Here is a 20,959-nt window from a genome sequence, read left to right as displayed (position 1 = left end):
CCTTGCAGCTTTAGTCATTATTGTAACCCATCGTACACGACTACACCGGTGATAGATGTGAACCTACACTCTGATGCCTGTTTCTGAAACGTATTCTTTGCCCCTGCGAGGCGTGCAGAGTGGAACCGAGAGATCATAACAGATGATTTCTGCAACAATAAAAGCTCATAATATGTTTGCATACATTGATATCTTATTATATATGGCACTGACCCTTGTGAGGATGATGGAGGGCAGTGTATAAATGCAGTAAGGTTGTGTGTCCACCAGCAATATACTTAACATAGGAGATTACTCAACTTAAGAATGAGTCCCAAAGCAGTACCCTCTGGTAAGTGGGGAAGAGTAGTGCCAAAAATCCAAGAAAGCATGCAGCACAGGCCTGGCAAAGAATCCACTGCTGTGTGCTTGGGCTGTGAAGCTGTATACTGAGCATCCGAGTGTTAACACATTCCTTATGTTGCATAAATTGTTTTGTTAACACTCGGATGCTGTTTTTCTCGGGCCTTTTGTTTTCATCAGAGGAGTATTTTTTTTTTTACCAGATCAATCTTTTGGACCCAACACCTTGATTTATTTTTTGATATGCAAAAGAGACCAAGTATAAAATTAACTTATATACCAGGTGTAGGAAGTTGGCTCTGTATGCACTATTTCAAAGCAAGGAACAGTATGCACAGAGTCCAAGGGTTCCCCTTAGAGGTAAGATAGTGGCAAAAAGAGATAATACTAATGCTCTATTTTGTGGTAGTGTGGTCGAGCAGTAGGCTTATCAAAGGAGTAGTGTTAAGCATTTGTTGTACATACACACAGGCAATAAATGAGGAACACACACTCAGAGACAAATCCAGCCAATAGGTTTTGTTATAGAAAAATCTCTTTTCTTAGTTTATTTTAAGAACCACAGGTTCAATTTCTACATGTAATATCTCATTTGAAAGGTATTGCAGGTAAGTACTTTAGGAACTTTGAATCATTACATTAGCATGTATACTTTTTACATAAAACACAATAAGCTGGTTTAAAAGTGGACACTTAGTGCAATTTTCACAGTTCCTGGGGGAGGTAAAGTAATGTTAGTTTTCACAGGTAAGTAAGTCACTTACAGGTTTCAGTTTTTGGTCCAAGGTAGCCCACCGTTGGGGGTTCAGAGCAACCCCAAAGTTACCACACCAGCAGCTCAGGGCCGGTCAGGTGCAGAGGTCAAAGAGGTGCCCAAAACGCATAGGCTTCAATGGAGAGAAGGGGGTGCCCCGGTTCCGGTCGGCCAGCAGGTAAGTACCCGCGTCTTCGGAGGGCAGACCAGGGGGATTTTGTAGGGCACCGGGGGGGACACAAGTCAGCACAAAAAGTACACCCTCAACAGCGCGGGGGCGGCCGGGTGCAGTGTGCAAACACGCGTCGGGTTTTCAATGAGAGACCAAGGGATCTCTTCAGCGGTGCAGGCAGGCAAGGGGGGGGCTCCTCGGGGTAGCCACCACCTGGGCAAGGGAGAGGGCCTCCTGGGGGTCACTCCTGCACAGGAGTTCCGTTCCTTTAGGTGCTGGGGGCTGCGGGTGCAGGGTCTTTTCCAGCCGTCGGGAAATGGAGTTCAGGCAGTCTCGGTCAGGGGGAGCCTCGGGATTCCCTCTGCAGGCGTCGCTGTGGGGGATCAGGGGGGACAACTTTGGTTACTCACGGTCTCGGAGTCGCCGGAGGGTCCTCCCTGAGGTGTTGGTTCCCCACCAGTCGAGTCGGGGTCGCCGGGTGCAGTGTTGCAAGTCTCACGCTTCTTGCGGGGAGTTGCAGGGGTCTTTAAATCTGCTCCTTGAAACAAAGTTGCAGTTCTTTTGGAGCAGTGCCGCTGCCCTCGGGAGTTTCTTGTCTTTCTTGAAGCAGGGCAGTCCTCCGAGGATTCAGAGGTCGCTGGTCCCTTGGAACGCGTCGCTGGAGCAGGGTTCTTTGGAAGGCAGGAGACAGGCCGGTAGGACTGGGGCCAAAGCAGTTGGTGTCTTCTGTTCTTCCTCTGCAGGGGTTTTTCAGCTCAGCAGTCTTCTTCTTCTTGTAGTTTCAGGAATCTAAATTCTTAGGTTCAGGGGAGCCCTTAAATACTAAATTTAAGGGCGTGTTTAGGCCTGGGGGGTTAGTAGCCAATGGCTACTAGCCCTTGAGGGTGGGTACACCCTCTTTGTGCCTCCTCCCAAGGGGAGGGGGTCACATCCCTAATCCTATTGGGGAATCCTCCATCTGCAAGATGGAGGATTTCTAAAAGTTAGAGTCACTTCAGCTCAGGACACCTTAGGGGCTGTCCTGACTGGCCAGTGACTCCTCCTTGTTATTCTCATTATTTCCTCCGGCCTTGCCGCCAAAAGTGGGGGCCGTGGCCGGAGGGGGCGAGCAACTCCACTAGCTGGAGTATCCTGTGGTACTGGCACAAAGGGGTGAGCCTTTGAGGCTCACCGCCAGGTGTGACAGCTCGTGCCTGGGGGAGGTGTTAGCATCTCCACCCAGTGCAGGCTTTGTTACTGGCCTCAGAGTGACAAAGGCACTCTCCCCATGGGGCCAGCAACATGTCTCGGTTGTGGCAGGCTGCTGGAACCAGTCAGCCTACACAGATAGTCGGTTAAGGTTTCAGGGGGCACCTCTAAGGTGCCCTCTGGGGTGTATTTCACAATAAAATGTACACTGGCGTCAGTGTGCATTTATTGTGCTGAGAAGTTTGATACCAAACTTCACAGTTTTCAGTGTAGCCATTATGGTGCTGTGGAGTCCGTGTTTGACAGACTCCCAGACCATATACTCTTATGGCTACCCTGCACTTACAATGTCTAAGGTTTGGCTTAGACACTGTAGGGGCACAGTACTCATGTACTGGTGCCCTCACCTATGGTATAGTGCACCCTGCCTTAGGGCTGTAAGGCCTACTAGAGGGGTGACTTATCTATACTGTATAGGCAGTGTGAGGTTGCCATGGCACCCTGAGGGGAGTGCCATGTCGACTTACTCGTTTTGTTCTCACCAGCACACACAAGCTGGCAAGCAGTGTGTCTGTGCTGAGTGAGGGGTCCCCAGGGTGGCATAAGATATGCTGCAGCCCTTCGAGACCTTCCCTGGCATCAGGGCCCTTGGTACCAGGGGTACCAGTTACAAGGGACTTACCTGGATGCCAGGGTGTGCCAATTGTGGAATAAAAAGTACAGGTTAGGGAAAGAACACTGGTGCTGGGGCCTGGTTAGCAGGCCTCAGCACACTTTCAATTCAAAACATAGCATCAGCAAAGGCAAAAAGTCAGGGGGTAACCATGCCAAGGAGGCATTTCCTTACACCAGGGCCTGGTGCACTTCCTTTATTTTGATAGTCATTGTATACATTGTTTTACTAAGCTCAAGCTAAAAAGACTTATAGGTAAGCCATTTTTTTTTATCAGCTAATTACCTTTTTCTCAAAGACGTTTGTTTAGTCCAAAGGTGTAAATGATAAATGGAGGCACTCTTGACTTGATTTGAAATCTTTTTAACTTCACTTTTCCTTTGTTTATGCCAGGCTTTTTGTAGTTGAGTAGCTAATGCTCTTCTTTGTATGTTTAAGTTATTGTTAACACTGTTGCTGTTAGATGTGTTCTTTGTTTGCATATTCTTAAACCAACTCCTTCTCAAAGTCTTGACTGCGGCCTGCATAAGAGGGATAAGTGATGAGACAAGGTCAGACTGGGTGCTTTTAAAGAGCCTTCGATTTCCATTTGAGCAGGTCTCCTGATTAGGTTTTGGTGGAAGTTCATCCATGGCATTTAAATGTTTTTAGCCTCTCCCCCTCATTGATTGCTGAAATGTAGCATGTTTATGCACCTGTCCTGGATGCTGATTCTATTTGTGTATCGTGATACGACCGTTTCACCATCACTAATAAGTGTTATAGAAGATGTGCCTCGGAATTTATCAATCTCCCACTTGGCTTCATGATCCTATTTGTATTTTCTCTTCTGCAGGATCCCTCTGTGACACAGCTGACCAATCCGGCTCAGGGGACATTGGAAGAGTTTAATCCCTTCTCTGAGAATGCACGACTGGTAGGTGACCCATACCTAAAACCTCCTATAGCTGAGGTTTAATTGTTTAGGTTGGGCTTCTGTATTTCCTTTGAGAGCCTCCTCATCTCGTTCATGGATCCGAAATTGTACTGCAGCTCAACATTGTGTCTTCGGTCACTGCTCTTGGATTCAGCACTCACGGTTGTTCTGCAGTACCCATTTTCCAACTCCCCCCTCCATTCTGCATCCACCTCTCCCTCTAACTTTATCTATTGAGCACCCCTTGCAGTTTAAATTTGAGACCTCCAGCATCCGTACACTACATAGAACTTTCTCGTCCTTGCATATAAACTTCACTCATCTTTACATATGACAATCCACCACCCCTCCTAAAACCTTGCATGGAACACCCTAGGGTTTCCACTTGTGACCCCCTCCATCCCCCTCCACTTCATCTTTTCATTACCCCGGAGTATTTCGGAGTAGCCTTGCATTCTTGCTATCTACAGCCTAGTGCTTCAGACTTGCATAATTGGAAGACAGACTCGATGGAGGCCACACCATTTGTAAGGATGTGACCTGATCTGGGGTGTGATCCTGTCTAAGCTTTACTCTTGGACACGTACTGTCCACTAGACTCACCGCACATTCATTCTTGAAGCTCTTAAAGAGATAGCTGGCAGCATAGAGGGAAAATATTGGTAACTCCTGTTTCAGAACCTGTACGTTCCTGCTTTATATACCCCCACTCCACCCCACTACCCCTAGCCAACATGGTGTTTCTTCAGCATAGTCTGTGCCACTCAGCAATACATTTCCATCATCTTCACTACCCTAATCCCCTGCACTAATGTGAGTACCACACAATTTCACACATACACAAACATTCGCTCTTAATGCCCGACTCCCTCTTTTCTCTTTATCTCTCTTCCCCTCACTCACTTCTCCCCCTCTCACAGCCCCCCCACACACTTTCTTCTCCCCTCTCTTTGGCCTACCCTGCTATAGTGAAATGGGCACTCTTTGCACTTTCAGTATGTTGTGTCCAGTGTAGCACTCACTGGAATGCATGTGAACACTTTATTGGGCTTCCTACTCCACCTTTCTCACTCATTTTCTTGCCTTAAAAATGATTCTGTCTATTACACCTTCAGAAGGTAAGCCGACTGTGTCATGCTGCCTCTTTTTAGGTTGCAGCCTACCAGTCAGTGCAGCTGTCTGGTTTTCTAAAGACATCTTTGGGACATACAGAAAGTTGACCTAGGAATGCATTCCCCCTGTTGCTTGCCATTGGCATTGTGGTATGTAACTCACATTTACCTTGCTTTCCATTCGCTGCCTTTGCTTGTTTTAGGCTGTCCAGCTTGAGTTCTGTCCTTCCCTTGCCAAAACCTTATTTTTGCAGTATCCTTCTGACTTCTCCATTTCTGGAAACAGGCTTGTAAATCGAGATCTTTTCTTGTCACGTTTGCTGTGCATTCATAGGCTGAGGTCAAATGTCATGCGCTGTCTTCCAAGGACGCATGTTTACTTTTCTTTCTCGGACTTCATAGTGAGAGGATTTATGTGACAATATTGCTGTATACTGGGGGTAGGAAAGAGTTTTTTTTTTCCTAGCACACAACAACATTTAAATGAACTGTGTAAGTATTTCAGAATATATGCGAATTAGAAACACAATTTAGCACATTGTGTGTTATTTCTGGGGTGCTGGAAACAAATACTTTAATATGGTCAAAACAAATCATTACCCTAGGTGATGCAATTTCCACATATTGTCGTCTGTGCACTGTATAAATTTATTAGTAAAGCTATGTCTGTGCAAATGTAATGGTCATTTCAATTGCAAATGTGTTGTTTGTAATGGCAGTGTTCTACCACACCACCACTCCAGAATAGGCCACATCAATTTTCTCTGTACCACTCTACTTTACACCACTGCCCTCTTCGCCACTCTACACCACTGCACTTTCCGCCACTGTACTCTACACCACTCCAGTCTATGCCACACCAATCTGCTATGCACAACTCCACTCTACGCTGCTATACTCCGACACTCTGTGCCACTGCACTGTACGCCAATGCACTTTACTCTGTAACACTCAACTCTATACCCCCTACTCTACACCAGTCCACTGTACGCCACTCTACTCTACACCACACCATTTTACTCTACCATTACACTTATGCCAGTTTATGCAACTGCACTCCACCCTGCACCATTCCACTCTGCCACTTCGCTCTGCTCTGAAACAATCTACTCTATGCCACTGCACTCTACAACACTCTACTCTTACCCACTGCACTTTACACCAGTGTACTCTCCACAACTGCACTCACTGTACTTTATGCCACTGCACTGTACTCTGCCTCACTGTACTCCTCGCCGCCGCCCTTTACTCCACTGTACTCCACTCTTCTCCACTGCAATCTGACACACTCCTCTGCAACTCTGCTCACCCGCCACTGAACACTACACACTGTACTATGCACTAATTAACTCTTCCCACTCCACTCATACCCTAATCCCCTCCCCTCTGTGCCACTGCACTCTATGCCACTGTACTATATGGCACTATACGCTGCCCTATGCTTCTACTCTACTCTCCACCACTCCATGCAACTCCACTCTATGCCACTCCATGCCACCTCACTGTATGGCACTAGACTCTGCACCATGCTTCTACTCTACTGACAGCCCCTTTACGCCACTGCCACCTACTCTGTCCCACTGCCCTCTATGCCACTGCACTGAATGGCACTGTGCTGAACACAACAGTTCTACTCTCCACCATTTTACACCACTACACTCTGACACTCAACTCCACTCTGCGCCATTCCACACTGTGCCACTCCACTGTACCCCACTTCACTCTATTCCACGTCACCGTATGGCACTATACTCTTCTTTGCACCAAGCTTCTACTGTACTTTCCACCACGTTATGCCACTGCACTCTGCCACTCGACTCTGCTCTGTGCCATTGCCTTCTGCATCAGTCCTCTCTGTGCCACTGCACTGTATGGCGCTATACTCTACTCTCCACCACTTTATGCCACTGCACTCTATGCCTCTCAACTTCACTCCACTGCACCACTCTTCTCTGAGCCACTGGACTCAGAACCACTCTTACTCTATTATGCACCACTCTGATCTACACCGCTGCATTGTACACCAGTGAATTCAGTGCCACCACCGTGTGCAACACTTTACACCAATACATGGTACACCAGTCCACTTTGTCACTCCAGTATATGCCACCCCTCTGCAACTCTACACTATGCCACTACAATACACAACCCTTTGCCACTCCACTCTACAAGACTCTATTCCACTATTTGCCATTCCACTCTGACGCTCCAAACCATTCTCCTCTACTCCACTAACTTTTACTCATGCTGAACAGCAACCACCCTGGTGTACAACATGGCTAAAACACATAGGCAAAGCCCAACAGCTCTTGCATAGGCAATACCTTTTGGCCTTGCCAATGCTTGTTCATAGACTCTAATTAAAAGACATCCATTATCCCCAGTGTGCTGTATGACATACTCCACAAAGAATATCCCTACCTCCGATGATGTAACCCAAAAAGGAACCCAATTAAAAAAAAAAAAAAAAAAAAAAAGTAGAATGGTTCGCCAATGTTTGTGTATCTTTGCTTTTTCAGACCAATCCGGCACAGACTACTATCCCGGCAAACCAGCCCAATGCTCCTTCTCAGCCTGCCGTACTTCAGCCGTCTGTGGAGCCCAGCCCGCAGGTACACCACCACCCCTTTTTTTTTTTTTTGGTAAACAAATGGGTTTGTGCACAACTGACCACCATTGGAGCGCCTTTGGAGGGAGTTGACTGTATTATTCTGCATCATCTTCCCACCTCCTAAGTGGACAGAGAGCTGCAATTGTCTAACCACTTGCGTGCTTGCTATGTCAGTTGGGTTGGCGCCTTAGGTTGGTGGGGGAATTCCTTGGTTAATATTAGAAAGGGTGTGTTGCCTTTACCACGTGGTACCTTTGCCGGAGCAGACTTTACCACGCAGGTAAGTACCATGCAAGTCATTTTAGGTGCTTTATAATGTGGCACTTTACCACATAGGGTAAGTTATTTAATTTTTTTTTTTTAAATGACATAACTTGTTCACGTGTGTATATATTTACAAGTGTATGTATATATTTCTGTATACATAAACATATATTTGTACGTACACACAACTAAACTATTTGTCACTTTAAAAAAATCTAGGGTTCAGGGATAGATAAAGGGGTTCTTGGATTGCAGGGATTGTTTAGGGGCACATGGTGGTAAGGGTTTTTTCAAGGTTCAACGATCGATATGGGTGGAGGGTTATGTAAAGCAGTTTTAGGGTTCAGGGATGGGTAAGGATAATAGGAGGTAAAGAGATTTTAGGGTTCAGGTATGGTAGCTGGTATGTGTTTGGGGTTAGTAGTTTTAGGGGTTCAAGGTAGAGGTGAGGGCTAGGAAGGGATTTTTAGGGCTGGGAAAAGGGTTCTGTAAGTATATATAAAACGTATTGTTCAAATATGTACTATTGACCTTGAAAAATTATTAACACTTATCAGTGTCGCATCACAAATCTTATACACACGTGCATCTAAAACATTTTAGGGATGAAAACAAATGTTTTTTTTCTGAGACAATTGTTTGCATGTTGAGGGCTGTCTCACCTCATTTTGACCTAGATGTGTGTGTAGCAGTAGGAGGCACAGATGTCTGTGGTACAGGCTTAGAGTATATTAAAGATGTATCCCGAGCATAGCAAGAAGACCCTTCCCCTCAAAGCCAGCATTACGTTACAAAAGTATTGCTTTAGTAGGTTAAGTGCTTGCAGCTACTATGTAGTTCATATTCCTTTGCCGCAAGAGGCAGCCCTGAGACCCTTGGTACCATTAGGCTGGCCCGTGTGCCTTTTTGAGATATTTGGTACCATTAAGCCAATGTACTAGACACTAGGGCACATTTTGCCCACTATTAAAATAATTTGAAGTCCTGGATAAGAATGATTATGTGCAGTTACATCTCTGCTTGATCCCAGGGCTCAGATCTCTCTCTCGGCAGCAACAACATTGGATACATTTTTTCCTTTATATTTTTTTTCTTTTTGCTCTTATGTTTGCTTCGGTCCTTTTTCCCATATGCATACCTATCGTTGTCTGCTGCAGGGACTTCTGACGTTTCAGTCACAAGTTTCCTCAGGTGACCGTTGTAGATTGTGTCAAAAATGTTTAGCTCTTAAGTACTATGTCCCACATGTTCTGAACTAAAATCAAATCTACTCTCTTGAGTTTCAGGACTTAACTATGAAGACAAAAACATAGAGTAAGCATCTCCTTCATAGGCAATAAAACCAGTATACTTGTTTGTATTGGACAAAGGATGCTCAGCACAAGCAGATTTTCCACAGGCTTGGTAAAAGAATCTCATCAGATGTGCATACTCGTCATGCTAAGGCACTCATGTGGGCATAAAACACAACAACTACCTCGGAGCAGCCTTCCTGGGCTCTGCTCGCTCAGAGATACAAAGGTGGCATAACACAGAAAAATCCTGCAAAGCTTCAATGTGCCTTCATTTATTGGCACATACTCTACAGTGTCTAGTTAGGATAACACCAGCTGAAAGGAAGAACCTTCTAGACCTGTTACGCATTTAGATACCCAAAGCCTTACAAAATTGCATCCTGATCAGTCCCCTTGGGTGCTGCACAAGGCATGCAAGTAGTATAACGGCTGAGCAGGTCTAAGTTTTGACCATGCCAGGAATGGTGTTTCGACCTATAAATACAGCTGTAGAGTCTTCATGAGCTCTAGGAAAAGAGATGAGCGCACAAGTAGTTACTGCTGTTTACGACTCCTTGTACAGCCACAAATCTTATTCCACTGCATGATGACCTGTTACAAAAAAAGCCCTAGGCAAAAGAGCGGAAACTACCTGTTCAGCAGCATCCTCCTGTTTGTACCTGTTCAGCAGCATCTTCATGTTTGTAGTGTAAGGAACCTACCTGTTCAAAATGTTGGCATTCATGCTCAAGTTCCACTATAGGGTTTTTCCCCAAGTGGCTTGCTGTAGCTGCAAAGGGATAGTATTCACATCTGCCCTTACTTTTTTTATTTGTTATTGTAAAGTCTTCTACAGAAGTGTGTCCAGGAGCAACAGAAAAGCATATTGATAACGGAAGTTTGGTAAGGGGCTTCTATAGAGTGCAAATTTCACAGCAGAAGTGGTCTCGTTACAACTAGCAGTAGAGTTGGACGCAGAGTCTGCTTTCTTGGATCGTTCTGGTGCGAATATTTCTTGAAAGAGAAATGATTTCAGCTGTTGGCGGAAGGCTCTGTAGGTCTCCACTTTGCTCAGTATTTGCAGCATTGAATTCCACAGCGGATGGCACACAGACAGAAAAAGCGTTGCCAACATTGCCATTTTTTTAAACGCAAGAATCACAAGAATGGATTTCCGTAGTAACCGTAGACTTCTCACAAGTTCGTATCAGAAACAACTGTGCCATTGAAAACTAGGACCACAATGAAAACTGTTATCAGTGCATTAAATTGTGTGAGTTCTACAACTGGTAACAAGTTCAGTCTTTTGCTGGATGGGGGTAATGTGATCATGAAATTTCAATTTCAGCAGTAAATGCGCAACAGAATTTTGGAGGTAGTGTACTTCGCTTAATAGGCCTTTAGCATTACCCAGGTGTACTTTTTTTGCATTATCAATATTGGGTGTTAAAAGTGCCATGATGTCTTGGACTTTTTGTGGGAAGCTAATATATCCTAAATCTTTCTTCAGAATTCATTTATGATATAATTCCATACTTGCTATGCTCACTATTTGTTTGTGTTATAATGAGAACATATAAATCTGAGCTCTTCACTTTCTCCACTGTAAATTTCGACCTTCTCACGCCATGTATCTTTCTCTAAGGAATGATGCTATCCAAGTCACTGCTAATTTTTGTAGGCTGTATTCCTTTAGTCACCTCAGCATGATAGCATACGTGACGGTGTTGAAGGCTACAGATAAGCAGTGACACAATCCATACCTTAGCCAGCCTCCGAAGGCTATTTCTGAAAGGACTGTAATCCAAGATTCCATTCTGAGAGCTGCTGGAAATTCCACTTCAACATAATTCTACTTTGTTAATGACAATAACTGCTCTCTGTGTTGAAGGCGGAGATACCTAGGATTGGTCTGTGGCTTTCTTAACCACGTTTTTTGAGACTCTGGCTGTTCCTGACACTAAGGGGTGATTAATGGCATCTGTTAGCCCAACAAACACTAATGGAAGCAGCAAGATCAGTTTTAAAGTCGTTAAGACGAATATTTAGTGTGCCACTAGTGCTTTACTATTTAAAATAAGAGTCTTTTAAAGTAATTGGGTAAACGTGATCCATCGGGGAAAGGTTAAGGGTCTCTGGTACCTTAGAAGGAGGGCCAGTTAGTTGGCATCGTTCCATCTTTTATGGTGAAAGAAATCAGCAAGGGGTTAGAGAAGGTTGCTATGCTGCTGCCGCCTATGGATTGTGTGTGTGTCTGTCTGACGCTGCTGCTGCTTATCCCATAAGTTCTGTGTATAAAGGAATCTTTCTCTCCTGGTGCCTGTGCATTCTTTATCCTGCATACCTAAGAATACTTTGACTGCTGCCTCTGTTTTACCTGTTCTGTCTAAGGTGGAGGGACGTTAGTGCTGCCACTGACACGTTCCGTTCGTGGCCCAAACATCTAACAAGTACTGATAAAGCCTTTTTAACCTATTGGCATGATGACATGCATACGCATCATGACGATTCTGCCGTATTCACACACATGCATGATGATGTGTGTATGTAGGAAGTTGGCTCTGTATGCACCATTTCAAAGTAAGGAATAGTATGCACAGAGTCCAAGGGTTCCCCTTAGAGGTAAGATAGTGGCAAAAAGAGAATACTAATGCTCTATTTTGTGGTAGTGTGGTCGAGCAGTAGGCTTATCAAAGGAGTAGTGTTAAGCATTTATTGTACATACACACAGGCAATAAATGAGGAACACACACTCAGAGACAAATCCAGCCAATAGGTTTTGTTATAGAAAAATATCTTTTCTTAGTTTATTTTAAGAACCACAGGTTCAAATTTTACATGTAATATCTCATTTGAAAGGTATTGCAGGTAAGTATTTTAGGAACTTTGAATCATTTCATTAGCATGTATACTTTTCACATAAAACACAATATGCTGTTTTAAAAGTGGACACAGTGCAATTTTCACAGTTCCTGGGGGAGGTAAAGTAATGTTAGTTTTCACAGGTAAGTAAGTTACTTACAGGTTTCAGTTTTTGGTCCAAGGTAGCCCACCGTTGGGGGTTCAGAGCAACCCCAAAGTTACCACACCAGCAGCTCAGGGCCGGTCAGGTGCAGAGGTCAAAGAGGTGCCCAAAACGCATAGGCTGCAATGGAGAGAAGGGGGTACCCCGGTTCCGGTCTGCTAGCAGGTAAGTACCCGCGTCTTCGGAGGGCAGACCAGGGGGGTTTTGTAGGGCACCGGGGGGGACACAAGTTCACACAAAAGGTACACCCTCAGCGGCACTGGGGCGGCCGGGTGCAGTGTAGAAACAAGCGTCGGGTTTCCAATGTAAATCAATGAGAGATCAAGGGATCTCTTCAGCGTCGCAGGCAGGCAAGGGGGGGGCTCCTCGGGGTAGCCACCACCTGGGCAAGGGAGAGGGCCTCCTGGGGGGTCACTCCTGCACAGGAGTTCCGTTCCTTTAGGTGCTGGGGGCTGCGGGTGCAGGGTCTTTTCCAGCCGTCGGGAAATGGAGTTCAGGCAGTCGCGGTCAGGGGGAGCCTCGGGATTCCCTCTGCAGGCGTTGCTGTGGGGGTTCAGGGGGGACAACTTTGGCTACTCACGGTCTCTGAGTCGCCGGAGGGTCCTCCCTGAGGTGTTGGTTCTCCACCAGTCGAGTCGGGGTCGCCGGGTGCAGTGTTGCAAGTCTCACGCTTCTTGCGGGGAGTTGCAGGGGTCTTTAAATCTGCTCCTTGAAACAAAGTTGCAGTTCTTTTGGAGCAGTGCCGCTGTCCTCGGGAGTTTCTTGTCTTTCTTGAAGTCGGGCAGTCCTCAGAGAATTCAGAGGTCGCTGGTCCCTTGGAAAGCGTAGCTGGAGCAGGTTTCTTTGGAAGGCAGGAGACAGGCCGGTAAGTCTGGGTCCAAAGCAGTTGGTGTCTTCTGTTCTTCCTCTGCAGGGGTTTTTCAGCTCGGCAGTCTTCTTCTTCTTGTAGTTTCAGGAATCTAAATTCTTAGGTTCAGGGAAGCCCTTAAATACTAAATTTAAGGGTGTGTTTAGGTCTGGGGGGTTAGTAGCCAATGGCTACTAGCCCTGAGGGTGGGTACACCCTCTTTGTGCCTCCTCCCAAGGGGAGGGGGTCACATCCCTAATCCTATTGGGGAATCCTCCATCTGCAAGATGGAGGATTTCTAAAAGTTAGAGTCACTTCAGCTCAGGACACCTTAGGGGCTGTCCTGACTGGCCAGTGACTCCTCCTTGTTATTCTCATTATTTCCTCCGGCCTTGCCGCCAAAAGTGGGGGCCGTGGCCGGAGGGGGCGGGCAACTTCACTAGCTGGAGTGTCCTGCGGTGCTGGCACAAAGGGGTGAGCCTTTGAGGCTCACCGCCAGGTGTGACCGCTCCTGCCTGGGGGAGGTGTTAGCATCTCCACCCAGTGCAGGCTTTGTTACTGGCCTCAGAGTGACAAAGGCACTCTCCCCATGGGGCCAGCAACATGTCTCGGTTGTGGCAGGCTGCTGGAACCAGTCAGCCTACACTGAACAATTGGGTAAAATACAGGGGGCATCTCTAAGATGCCCTCTGTGTGCATTTTTTAATAAATCCAACACTGGCATCAGTGTGGGTTTATTATTCTGAGAAGTTTGATACTAAACTTCCCAGTATTCAGTGTAGCCATTATGGAGATGTGGAGTTCGTTTTTGACAGACTCCCAGACCATATATTCTTATGGCTACCCTGCACTTACAATGTCTAAGGTTTTGCTTAGACACTGTAGGGGCATAGTGCTCATGCACCTATGCCCTCACCTGTGGTATAGTGCACCCTGCCTTAGGGCTGTAAGGCCTGCTAGAGGGGTGACTTACCTATGCCACAGGCAGTGTGAGGTTGGCATGGCACCCTGAGGGGAGTGCCATGTCGACTTACTCGTTTTGTCCTCACCAGCACACACAAGCTGGCAAGCAGTGTGTCTGTGCTGAGTGAGGGGTCCCTAGGGTGGCATAAGACATGCTGCAGCCCTTAGAGACCTTCCCTGGCATCAGGGCCCTTGGTACCAGGGGTACCAGTTACAAGGGACTTACCTGGGTGCCAGGGTTGTGCCAATTGTGGAAACAACTGTACATTTTAGGTGAAAGAACACTGGTGCTGGGGCCTGGTTAGCAGGGTCCCAGCACACTTCTCAGTCAAGTCAGCATCAGTATCAGGCAAAAAGTGGGGGGTAACTGCAACAGGGAGCCATTTCTTTACAGTGTACATATGGAATGATGTGAGTGCCATTTTATGTTTTTATTTTCCTTTCAAAGATGGCAGATGCAACATGAAGTGGTAAATTTTAAAAACATTACTTGTGCAAAAGCTCTTTAAAAAAAAAAAAAAAAAAAAGTACTCTCTCTTGGAGAGGCAGAGCCTCCCTGGGGCTTCACCCACAAGCTATGCCCTTCTTAGCCAGCACCCAAACCAAATCTGTGGAAAAAACTGCTGCTGTTCGAGTCCTCCCATTCCACAAGCAAACCCAAAGGACAACTTGGATTTAAGGTCTGCCCAATATGACTACCAGTGACCAAGAGACCAGGATTGTTGGATGACTGGGAATTTCCATACCATGTGAAAGAGCATGCCTATCATCATCATACAGGTGGTACATGTGGGAGTTTGTCTGATCCCCTTTTTCCAGAGCCTCTCGGCAGTGTAATAGACCCTGTGGAGGTAGTTGAATGGAATCTGGCTTCCCTCCATAAGCTTCATCCAAAGCCCCTCCTGTCATTTGGCTCGTAAGATGCCCAAAAGATGGTTTGTGTTAGCTATAAGGGAACAGTAAATTCTTAATTTGCCTCAGTTGCCTAGGGGTTCTAACCCCTGCTTGGCCTCCAGTGGTTTAGATTCAGGAAGGGATTCTAGAAGGTCCCAAAGCAGCTCATGTATTTGTCTCAATTGCAAGAATTGGAATAATGGAGATATGTGCAGCATAAATTCTTTCCTAAGCTCCTCAAAACACCTCATATGGCTACCCTTTCAAACGTCCACCAACTTAGAGAGGCCTATTTAGTCTCAACCTTTTGAACTCTAGGACCCTGGTTGGACATGGAACTCAGTTATCTACAGACATAGGGTTTATTAGTGAGTTTTGTGTGCCAACTAGTGTGTCTCAAAGTGTGCTGCCAAGCCAGCAGTGTTGTTTTCATAGTCTTGGGTAGCGATGCATGGATCTTGGAGTTGTAGAGTAAATGGGGCCTTCTGTCCTCTGAACGAGTCTAGCGCTAACGGGTGGGCTGTTCATCTCTTTCTCCAAAAAGACAGTCATTGATCACGATCATGTGAGTTTCCCATTAATAAAACTGAATGTTTGGGGAACCTGAGCCTCCTTCATAAGAGGTACAGTGCATTTTAATAAGGATACCCTAGGCTGCCTACCTACCCACAGGAAGTCCCAGAATGAGGCACAAATTCTGTAGAAAGTCTGGGTTAGCACCTTGGGTGTAAAATTCTATATGTTTGTATAGCAACCGTGGAACAGCAATTATTTTGTAGAAGGGAGTCCTGCTTAGGATTGATAGTGAGAGAATCGACTACCTTCTCAAATCTTGATTCATCTTCTCAAACAAGGGATTTATGTTGGTCTCTCAGCATGTGAGTGAGGACAGGTAGATAAGTGTCCATAGATATTTGAACTTGTCTGTACAGATTGGAAGCTGGTAGAGTTTGCTTATTGTTTGCCTCTCCCCTAATTGGAACCAGAATCGAATTCTCCTAGTTTACTGTAAGTCTTGAGGCTTTGCCAAAAGTTTCAAGCATTTTCATGATGTGATGGCCTGTTACAAGAGTGTATAGCACAAAGAGCAGAACAGTGTCCACATATAGAGATATGCAGTCTTCCACCAAGTCCCTGTAAGGAAAGACCCACACCGGTTTGACTTTCCTAATCTATTCCGCCTGTGGCATGCTGGGTAAGGCAAACGATAAGGGGAGATGGGGCATCCCGGTTTGGTGCCTCTCTAAATGGGGAAGAGTTCATACATCACCCAAGTAGCCCTGACTGTGCCCAAGGTTCTGATTGGAGAATCCTGACACAGGCCAGAAATGAGGGACCAAAATCCATTTTGGTTAAGACTTGAAACAGAAATTATCAGTTGATAAATGCATGCCTTTTCAGAGTACAGGAGGACCAATACTAATTGGCCTTCGAGTTCCTGGTGTCTGGCAAGGGTAGCTGTAAGCATCTGATCCAGGGTTCGTCTTACTTTAACCAGTGTGCCTGTGAGAATTTTCATCAAGATCATGATCGCTGTATTAAGCAGGGATATGGGTGTTTATGAACAGCAGACGTGTGGGACTGCCCCAGTTTTGGAATCATTACTACAGTGGCTTCACACAAGTCTCACAGCTGTTGACAGTTTATAATGGCTTTGTTGAACAGTGCAAGCATTTTGCAGGGGGTTGAGCAGGAGTGAACCGTTTGTAAAACTCAGTCAGGAAGCTGTTTGGTCTCTGTATTTTCCTGGATTGCAACTCCCCGATAATCTCACTTATTTCTTGAATTGTGATGGGTTGGTCTAAGGCTTCACGGTCAGAGGCCTGCAGCCTCCTAACAGGAAGGTCAGTAATCGGTGGGCTTATGCGGTCCATCTCTAAGACGGGAAGCCGGGCATAGAGACTTTTATAGTATGTGACAAAGTTCTGAGATGGTGCTATCATCAGTCCCCATCCGATTCTTTGGGTCTTGTATATTTTGTTATTCTAGTGGCCTGTTCTTTTGGTGCCAACCAATATACCAATGTGCCCTTTTTATCCCTCTGTTTGTGCCGCCAGCTTTGTGAGAACATCCATAGAGCGTCCATAGCAAGGCTTTTCAGTTGAGACTTTGTGACCTCAAATGCTTTAAGAAGTGACATTATCTGTGTTCCAGTTCTCAGTTGCGTACCGGGGTGACCATGTTTTCAGTTCTCTTCCTCCTCTTACCCTTGCCTTATACCACGGTCCTCTGCATTGAAATCCCCCCTAGTTATGAGCGTGCCCGAAACTGTGTGTAACAGGAGGGTAGCTAAGGTGTTTGAGGGTATCATCAAGTTGTGGAGACAAAGACTGAGAGATGGGACTAGCTATGCCCTTGTGTTGAATATCATATCCGGACATAGCTGCCAAGTCAGTCTGACTCGACCAGCCCTACTGCTATGGGAAAAGACATGTGGAGGAGTACTGCCACCCCACTGGATCCTGAAATCACCTGTGACATTTGTTGATATGAATGTAGTTTAATGATAACATGACAGAAAAATTATATTTTATGGAGTTACACAGCCGAGTTTACTTTTTGGAAAGTTAGTGACTTATGGGACATTTAGAAATGTATTTGGTCATAAATTCGTCTTTGGCCAATGGAAATTATTCTAATGTCTTACTTTAGTGGGCTAGATCTTGATAGCCAAATATTGTATGCTACTGGTCTGGGGATCCTTGGGGGTCTGCAAAGCTGCTTCAGTCGGTCTGTGACTGCTTAAAAAATTAAATATTAACAGATTAATAAAGTGTATACAAATAAAGTGGCTAAATGTACAACTGAAAATGTTGAAACGTGCTGTAACTGTCAAGAAATTTGGAATTGGAAGCTAAAAATTTAATAAGAATCCTCAGATTGATTGAGAGCAGTGCACATGCATCAAACAGAATATAGTATGGACGATGTGTGGCTTCAATTGAATTTAGAGAAGGTCCAACATTCTTACTAAAAGTTATTTTTTATTTATATTTGTTTGTAAAACAAATAAAATGTTATCATTTGTGTATCTGTTTGATGAATGCTTGTTTCTGATTTTTTTTGTACATTGTTTTGCAGTTCACATCATCAGCAATGTTTAGGCCGGGGTCCCCGGTTTCCAGTAATGACTCCGTGGGAGATCCCTGAATTCCAATAATGATTCAGTGGGGGTCCCCAGGTTCCAGTAATGATAAATTGGGGTTCCACAGAAGTCAAAATGTTGGGAACCACTGTTGCTTGCCAGTGATTCGAAGCCTTCTCCCGAAAATGATATCCCTAATGAATGCAAATTGCTTCCAATACTTACGCCATATCTGCACCGGCCATCCAGTAGCATTCTTCCAATAACCCCAAAATCACATGATTTCACTCGTAGATCAGTGGTCAGGAAGAAATCATGGGACAGTGTCTGTGGACAAGGCTCCTTGCCGATGTCTAAATTAGTTTAGGATGAGGGGCTATACTTCAAATATTTCATGTGCATTTTTATTCTGCGTTTGATCAAGCCAAGGAGTCTGCTCTGGGCATCAAGGCCAGGTGCCTCCACACTTGTATGTTGATTAATTTTATTGCAGTGATTGCTGTTTCAGCCCTGGGAGAAATGGAAGGAAAAGCAAAAAAAATTGGTGGCCTGTTTTGAAAAAAGGGGTCCGTATCTGGCTTCCTAACCGTGCTGCATCTGTTGAACTCTGTGAGCCCCCTTCTTGCTCACACCACTGAAGTAGAGTTAGTCACTAGGATAACAGCATGAGGTCAGACAGAAATCTTTCAACTCATTTACACAATAACACAAAAAAGCCTGCTGCGTCCTTTTGGAATGACCTGCACTGGCATCGATTTGCACTGGCTGATTCAGTCAAAGTCTGCTGTTTATACCTGCAGTGTACATGGGGTTGAGAGGTAGGGAAGGGAAAGCGCTCTCCAGGAAAGTGCCACTGCTGCAGCCCATGTTCTGCCCGTTCTGTGGGGACAGAAGCTTGCACAGCATTTACTCTGCTGTTCCTACTCCGTGTGGTAAAAGTGGCTTTCAGCTATTGGCCTCAAGCTCTTGTACTTAAATGCATGCAGAGGGTTCAGGGCTGACATGCTGCCATCCTTCACAGCACAATCTGTAAATGTTCTTTTTGAATTAATTCCCTTTGCCCTAGAACCTCACTGACCAGAAAAAAAGAAACGAAGGCAATTTAAAAGCCTCATCCCTATTTAAAGGTTGATCTGGAATACCCATAAGGCTGTGCTGCTCATTTAATTTGTGTAGTAACAAAGTGCAGCTTTGGTGGCTTTTGTGGTTAGTGCAGCCTTTGTAGCTTTTTGTATTTGGTGCAGGCTTTGGGGCTGCTCATATCTTGTAGCCCATGAGGACCCTTCATCACATCGGAATTAAAACAGCACAGTACCAGTCACTCAATAGAGCCTGCTCACTGCGCCCATCCATTTTCCGTTGGAGCTCCCTATGTTATTTGCTTAAATGACTTCATCAATTCCTGCTCTTGGTTACCCACTGAGTTCTAGATTGGGACATCTTTTTGTCACTCTTTTGACAGAGGACTATCTATTACCACTGAGAAGGGACTTTCTTTACTCTTGTTTCTAAGACTTTTGTTATCCTTTACACTAGAGAACAGGAGTACGTTAACTGTGACCATCTATAGCAGACTTCAGATTACTGAAGTAGTGGTACAAAAAATAATTTCTATTTCAATTTCAGATAAAGGATCTGCTTCCCCATTTCACCAACAGAGCTCCTGCTCATTCACAAAATGTGTACTTTTGCCCAAAATTTGATCAGAGAGCTGTATTTGCTCCCATATCTAAATGTCTTATCCTCAGCCCCTAATATTGTAAGCAAAAGATGTGAGATATGGGAGCATTTGACATACCTCCTCACCTGATTGATCAGGCTCCCAAGTTCAGAAGGGGTGCCTGCCACTCATTCACAGATCCACCTTTGCTTTACAATGTTAGCCATTGTATCTGAAGAGGGTTAGTATGAATACTCAAGTAACTTTATGTATGTGTTATGGGTGTGGCTGTTCTTGGTCACCATGTCCTGTATCCCACACATCCAGTATAAACAAAGGTAGCTAATGCCCCTCCACAAGAGCCTATGTCATATCATAAAGCATTCACCGATTTTTAAAACATCCAAAAATGAGAGAAATTGCAAGCATGTGTATTCTTTGGAAAGCGGTTATACGGTGAATTCCACACAACGCTTTGATGTGTATATTTAGGTCTTTTTTTTTTTTTAATACCCCCAGCAGACTGCTCATTTGCTCCTTTAGAACTTTGACAGCAGACGTATGGGATTACATAAGACCTAAATTCATAAATTTCAGATGCAGCAGGCAATCATCCCTAGTGAGAATTTGAATTTGCCTTTCTTGATAAATGCTTTAGTTCTTAGGATGGGCCCAAATTGACTTGGTTCTGCTACACATTTTTTGTGGCAGAAGACATACCCCTACTTGATCACAATTTAGGAGTGGACTGCCTCCAACATCATCCATAGAAACAGAGTCACAGATAAGGTAGAGTCCGTGATCATGCTTATGGTTCATTCTGAACAGAAATGCTAAATCCCACATTTCATTGTTGTCTTGTCCACAGCAAGAAACACAGAAAGAATATTGTAACTGTCAAGTTCTCTGGTCACATTAGTCCACAGAAATCTCAGTTATTAACAGGCATTTGCAATGTAATGGGTCTAGTGTTTGCTTAAGTTAGAGCTATTAGTGTTGCAAATTCCTAACTGGACTTTTCTTGTCACATAAACTGAAAATAAAAAGTAAAACAGTTGACATAAGCAAGCCAATTGAAAGCACTCCCGTGAGCGCGAAAGGAGAGAGACAAAAAGAAAAAGAAGTTGGCTCGCAGTCAAAGTTATCGGCAGAAGGGCAATTATCCATGTAACATGGTTG

The 20,959-nt window shown here is 45.0% G+C and overlaps 1 protein-coding gene across 1 annotated transcript in view; it reads left to right on the top strand.

Moving 5' to 3' along the window:
• SCAMP2 (secretory carrier membrane protein 2) overlaps window positions 1-20,959 on the top strand; it is a 173,325-nt gene that overhangs the window by 62,237 nt on the left and 90,129 nt on the right. The window contains exons 2-3 of the mRNA XM_069222145.1: window positions 3,965-4,045; window positions 7,677-7,769. Coding sequence (XP_069078246.1) covers window positions 3,965-4,045; window positions 7,677-7,769 — 174 coding nt within the window. The remainder of the gene's footprint in view (window positions 1-3,964; window positions 4,046-7,676; window positions 7,770-20,959) is intronic.

Source organism: Pleurodeles waltl, chromosome 3_1 (assembly GCF_031143425.1).
Source record: "Pleurodeles waltl isolate 20211129_DDA chromosome 3_1, aPleWal1.hap1.20221129, whole genome shotgun sequence".
Taxonomy (NCBI): Eukaryota; Metazoa; Chordata; class Amphibia; order Caudata; family Salamandridae; genus Pleurodeles; species Pleurodeles waltl.
The sequence above is the reverse complement of the archived record's forward strand: the minus strand, read 5'-3'. Positions and strand labels throughout refer to the sequence as shown.